This window comes from Sinocyclocheilus grahami, unplaced genomic scaffold (genome assembly GCF_001515645.1).
Source record: "Sinocyclocheilus grahami isolate Dianchi unplaced genomic scaffold, SAMN03320097.WGS_v1.1 scaffold873.1, whole genome shotgun sequence".
Classification (NCBI taxonomy): domain Eukaryota; kingdom Metazoa; phylum Chordata; class Actinopteri; order Cypriniformes; family Cyprinidae; genus Sinocyclocheilus; species Sinocyclocheilus grahami.
This window is the reverse complement of record NW_015506052.1, coordinates 451749-457748: the sequence shown is the minus strand read 5'-3', so window position 1 is coordinate 457748 and position 6000 is coordinate 451749. Positions and strand designations below refer to the sequence as shown.

Below are 6000 nucleotides of genomic sequence, written 5' to 3'. Positions count from 1 at the left end.
CACCAGTATAGGTTTGTGTATTGTAGGAGCTAGACGACGTATGATGATGTGTGACACGTATGATGACGTGTGACAGCATAGTAGTGGTGTCCCAATTCTTAGGGGAATATTTTCACCCCTACCCCTTGACACTCTGCTGTCAAGGGGTAGGGGTGTAGAATTGGGATTGGGACTTAGTCTCACAACATTGGAATAATCAACTAATGATGGACTAAAGAGGTGGGCCGAGAATATTCTCGCCCACGATCTCAACACCTCAGTGTGGAGATCGGGGAAGAACGGTAAGCCCCGGCATGGAGGGAGCAGCTTAGACCGTCTCAGTGGGCCATTCCAGATTTAATTTGGCCACAGAACGAGTTAATCCCTCCACTAACTCCTCATACTGGGTGGACTGAGGGGATTCGTCGACCCTCTCGACCTGGCCATCCTCGGAGGACAATAATCTGAGCATCAAGCCCTCACCTCGGGGGGAAGAAAACGCTCCCTCGGAGCGTGCTTCCAAACCTTGGGAGGGGGCGCTGGATCTGGTGGTCAAGGAAGAAGAAAAGGACTCGCCCATCTCCATTCCCTCCAGATCCATTTGCGATCCCCACGACCGCCGCCGCTGCTCTGCCTTGGCAGCAGTGGGGCCTGAGCCATGAGGAACGCTGGCAAGGGCTCCCTCCTCGAAGAGAGCCCTCCGGGAGCGAAGCGTCCGCAGCGAGAGGCGCTTGTAATACGAACAGTCAGATCCCTCGAGAGCTGACTCAGCATGCTTTGCCCCCAAACAAACAACGCAAAGGCTGACAGCCTAAACTGATGTTTGCTTTTATCATGCCCACCCTTGGACTTATCTTTTGCCTTAGGCATTGCTGACTTATTTGTAATAGTGACAGACAATGTTAATAAGAAATACACACACAGAGCGCTTCGCTGGATGACAGAAGCTGCCACTGTTTCCACTGCATATGCCTTCATAGCTTCCTGGTCACTATGTCACCCCATCCGTGACGTCGAGCCCATCCATTGGACTGATTACACACGTGATTCAGAGCGTGGTCACGCTGAAGGCGTTCCCACAGCGTCTCGACGCAGCTCAAGTTCCTGAAATTTAACTGTTTTTAACATTGATAATAATCAGAAATGTTTTTGGGCACCAAATTAGCATTTTAGAATGATTTTTGAAGGATCATGTGACACTGAAGACTGGAGTAATGATGCTGAAAATTCAGCTTTGATCACAGCAATAAATTACATTTGAAACTATATTACAATAGAAAACATTTGTTTTAAACTAACAATATTTCACAATATTATTGTTTTTACTGTATTTTTATCAAATAAATTAATAAGCATAAGAGACTTATGGGTCATGAAACAAAATTCCCTTGATATTTTCACGTATAAGAGGTCTTTGCAGTACAAAAACATCCTGTAAGTTTCAGAACTCAAAACTTTGTTGTTAGTCTAAAAACAGCTTATATTGAAGCCAGTCTGCCAAAAGCAAGTTTTTGGAATGTACGACTCTATGATGTAACAGTGTGGCTTAACACTGCCTCCGCAGAAGAAGATTAACGCCTGCTTCTACATCATTGCCTGTTTAGCACCGCCCACTGATTCACGCATGTAGTGTTTACGAGAGAGGCGAACGCGCAGGTCTATGGAGAAACCAAACAATAAAGATGGCTCTGAAGACAACAAGATGCTGTGCAGTGCCAAGTTGTGAAAAAAACAGTCTTTCCATTGCCTTCCTTTTGATGCCAGTGTTAGAAAAGAGTGAATAAACTTGATCCAGACAACATCAGTAAGAACTTAGTCCTTTGTTCACAGTAGTATAGTTCCCCTTATATTTTAAGAAGCCGTTTTTGTACATATTTTTTTTACAGTTGAGTGAAGCAGGTGCTGTTCTCTGTAATATTGTTCAGAAGCCTGTGAGTTGTGCTTACCTGTGTAGATTTCCGCCTCTGATGGGTCCTCGACTCGCTTATGTTGAATGATGTAATCTGAAACCTTGTAGCCAATCAGAGGTTCAACATCAATCCATTCCAGCGCCACCATCGTACTGGAGGGTTCCAGGTGTGGAGCCAGTCTCAATCTTTGAAAATTAAAAAGCCAACATTATGTGCATATTAGTACGATTTGACAGAATGGCTCCTTTCCAAAACCCACTAATTTGCTTGAGCAGGGGGCATTTTAAGGCATCGTAGACATGACTCTGAATCAAAGGTTATTTTAAACAGTATGCAGCATTGTTAAGATACCTTGGGGAATTCACTAAAAATTAATTGCAAAGATTTTTGCACAAGCTCTCTGCCCTCATTTCAGACAATGACACAAATATGGCTGCAAAATCTGTGCTTTTTTGGGATCAGTTTGGATCTTGCTGGCCAGTTCATAACAAAATGAAATTGAATGTTTATTTCATTCACAAAAGAGGACTGTCTAAATTGTGAATTGTATTTATATTTTTATTTGTATATTTTTTTAAAGTAATACTTTAACGTGTCCTTCCTGAATAAAATGATTAAAGTGCTAAAGTGAAAAGTGACAGTAAATACATAAAAAATACAAAGTAAAAAAAAAAACGATATTTCTGTTTTTTTCTTGGTGAGCAGAAGAGATTTCTGTAGCGTCTGCGTAGAATCATGCATGATCTTTGGGTGTTTATGGCTTAAGGGACCCTTTTAGCCTTTTGACATTTGCATATAAATTACAGTTCTGGTCAGAGACTTTACGTTTGTATAGGGGTTTTAAATTGCCAAATGGTTCCTCGCCGTCAAGGAGATTCTAACCAGCCCCCACTATCATCTCCCCCATCTGACTTCAAACACTGTCCAAAAGAGCTGAAAATGGCCAGGCAATTGGCCTGACCGACCAAGCAAACTAACACACACACAAACACACACACATAAAGACATTTCTTTATTTAGACTATAATTAATCAGTTATAATTTTATCTGGTATATTGCATGTGTTGTTTGTACGTTCCCCTATTCGATTAGCTGAGTTACCACTAGTTATTTGTATTAGTTAAAGCCATAAAACACTGATATTCAGGTGTATGTATGTATCTTTGGTTTAATCTATTCCAAATGTTTGTTTCTTGGTATCAATGTTACTCTTCTTCAGCAATCGAACCCAATGCAAGTAACCGCTTAAAATTATTCAGATGTGTGTTTAAATTTCAGTCCCTTTTAAGGTGATTATTGGATTCTTTGGTGATTTTCAAAGGTTGTGGTTAAGTGCTGTGAAATACTGCCATTCTTTTCTATTCTCTCTCTTTTCCTTACTTTGTTTCATTCTGTGTATATATGTTTTAGTTAGTTATATGTTAGATATAGTTTCATTTATTGAGTAGTTAATCGTTTGCTGCTCACAGTTCGAAGTCAATGAATGTGTGAACCCTTGCTACATTTTGCTAGATTACTGCGAGCACTGCACAAAGAAGGACAGTTTATTGTTCCGTGGCCAGAAAAATAAACATTCCTTGAATTGATAAATGATTATATTGTCTGCTCGGTGGACGGACAGATCAAATAATTGTAATATTGATTCTGCTACAGTTAATTCGAAGATATAATCTAAATATTTATTATGAATCATAACCAGTTATAATTCGTCATAAATATTCCCCTTTCTAGAGCTAATAAATAATAAAAACCCTTACATTTCTTTCAAAAACACACACACAGTAGTTTAGTTCGCCCTTACATTTTAAGAAAGTGTTTTTGTACAAATGCTATGTACATTTTTCATTATGTGACATGTAATGCAATGGACATACTGAGTCATCAAACAATTGCCTTGATGAGACACTGCCTCACAATTTGGGAGTGAAGATGAGGCGGCATCATTTGTCTTACCAAAGTCTAGGATGCCTTAACATTCTGCCAAAAAGTGATGCCATGAATCAAGTATTGCATAAAGGTGCTTTCATGACACCCGTTCAGGGTAACTTACACGGGCCGCCGCAGGGGGCTGCAGTTGGGAAGCCCGTCTTTGCCAAGCGCTGTTAGGTCACAGCGGCACCAGTTCTCGATGACATCACCCTTCCCCGCACACCAGTATGAGCTCATCGTGGCACTTTTGAAAGCCTGCAAAATAAATGGCACAGGTGAGAGAAACGCAATTATCTCCATGAGCAAACGTCCTTCCGCCGTACTCGATGAGTCACCAGGAGTCGCCAACATCACGCTCTGCCACCTCCACTCAAAAAGTGGTGTAACTCTGTGAAGTTACGCAGGGTAATGCGATCTCAGGGCGCTTTGTTTAGACAAGAACCTGTCAAGATTTAATTGGAAGCTGTACCAAAAAAGGTCAGCCCACATGTGAATGTCAAGAGACTCCATCTCTGGGGCAATAATAAGACAAGTGTGGGGCAGAGAAGGAGGGGGCAACTGAGACACAGCCGAAGGACAGCACACAGTGAGACAAGAGGTTGTGATTCATTCTAAAGCTGTCTTTCCAACTGAGGTCGACTGGTTGAAGTGAACGTTTGCCTGTTTGGTGATTAGGTTAACTGTTTTGAATTGAACGTGACACATCCGATGTGTGATACCTGTAAGTTGTCCTAGTTGCAATGTTGCGCTTCTTGTCTGGTGTGAGGCCATATTTTGTTATTTTGATTAAATAATCATCAACAGTGTTGGGGAAAGTTACTTAAAAGTAATGCTTTACAATACTGTGTTACTCTCTTAAAAAGTAACTAATGGCATTACTTTTTTATGGAAAGTAATGCATTACATTACTTTTGTGTTTCTTTTTCTCATCTGAGCTGGGCTTGCTTGTTTTTGATATAAAAAGTTCTGTTTTTGGCAAATGTAAAAACCCTTTCATAACTGTGAAATGTGAAATGAATAAGCCTCATCCTGAAGGAAATGCAAATTCATGTCTGTACTGTAGAGGGCACAGTTTAAACAAACCTTTCAACTGTGCTGCCATTCTGGATTAAGAAAAGGATGCAGGAGAAGAAAGAGCAGGAGAAGAAAATAAAATAAAAAAAGAAACATGTTATGTTTATATAAAGTAATTTTTGCTTATTAGCATGATCAGCACTGACACTGGTTAATAAAATGGGATTAAATATATAAATAAATACATTTTTGTGTTATTTAACATATTTAATTACTGCAGGTTTGCATTTCCCTGCTTTTATTCATTTTGAGAAATACTGAATCTGTTTTTGGGCAAGTGAGATGAGTAAATGCATGTTCACATTTAGCCTAGAACTACAGTAACATAATGTTTACATAAAGCAAACAACTCCTCCATACTCCAACTCACTTACTCCCGATTTCTCTCAACATGGGGGCAGGAGAGTTGTCATTCCTTATTTGAAAAGGTTACTCAGATATTTTCATATCAATTAAAAAGTAATGTGTTACTTTACTAGCTACTTGAAAAAGTAATCTGATTAGATAACTTGTGTTACTGGTAATGCGTTATCCCCAGTACTGATCATCAAATTGAAGCAAATAAAATGTGAGAGTATGTAATTTCAATGCTATGGCCTTTGTGTAGATATTTAAAGATGGCCATCTTTGAGAATGACTTTTCAGATTATATGAACACTTTACAATAAGAGTCCAACTATAACGAAGGTTAATAAATGCTGTATTAGTATAGTTAATTGTTAGTTTCGATGTGGAACCTCTGATTGGCTACAAGGTTTCAGAATACTAATACATTTAACAAATTTAGAGTTGCATCTCTTAACATTAGTTAATGCACTATGAACAAACGAAAAAAAAATCTCCCAACTAATGCTGTCGGAAAGACTGCAATCCATTGTGGTATAATGACTTGCATGAGAGATGCCTGGCAGAGGCACAGAGTCGTGGAAGTCAAAACAGAGAGTGAATGGAGAGGTGCAAGTGTGGGGTGGGCGGCGTGACCCAAATCACGGAAACAGTATGTATGTATTACCATACAGTTGTTTTTACTGGAAACTCTACAAAAATGGTTTATATATATACAATAACCATGAGATAAAGTTCAGTGAATTATCCCCAAAATAGTGCT

The 6000-nt window shown here is 39.5% G+C and overlaps 1 protein-coding gene across 1 annotated transcript in view; it reads right to left on the bottom strand.

The window, feature by feature from the left end:
• Positions 1 to 307: 307 nt before the first annotated feature.
• LOC107563407 (astrotactin-2-like) overlaps positions 308 to 6000 on the bottom strand; it is a 299199-nt gene continuing 293506 nt past the window's right edge. Inside the window, exons 18-20 of the mRNA XM_016248278.1 lie at positions 3940 to 4073; positions 1926 to 2074; positions 308 to 741 (exon numbers count right to left, since the gene is read on the bottom strand). Coding sequence (XP_016103764.1) covers positions 308 to 741; positions 1926 to 2074; positions 3940 to 4073 — 717 coding nt within the window. The remainder of the gene's footprint in view (positions 742 to 1925; positions 2075 to 3939; positions 4074 to 6000) is intronic.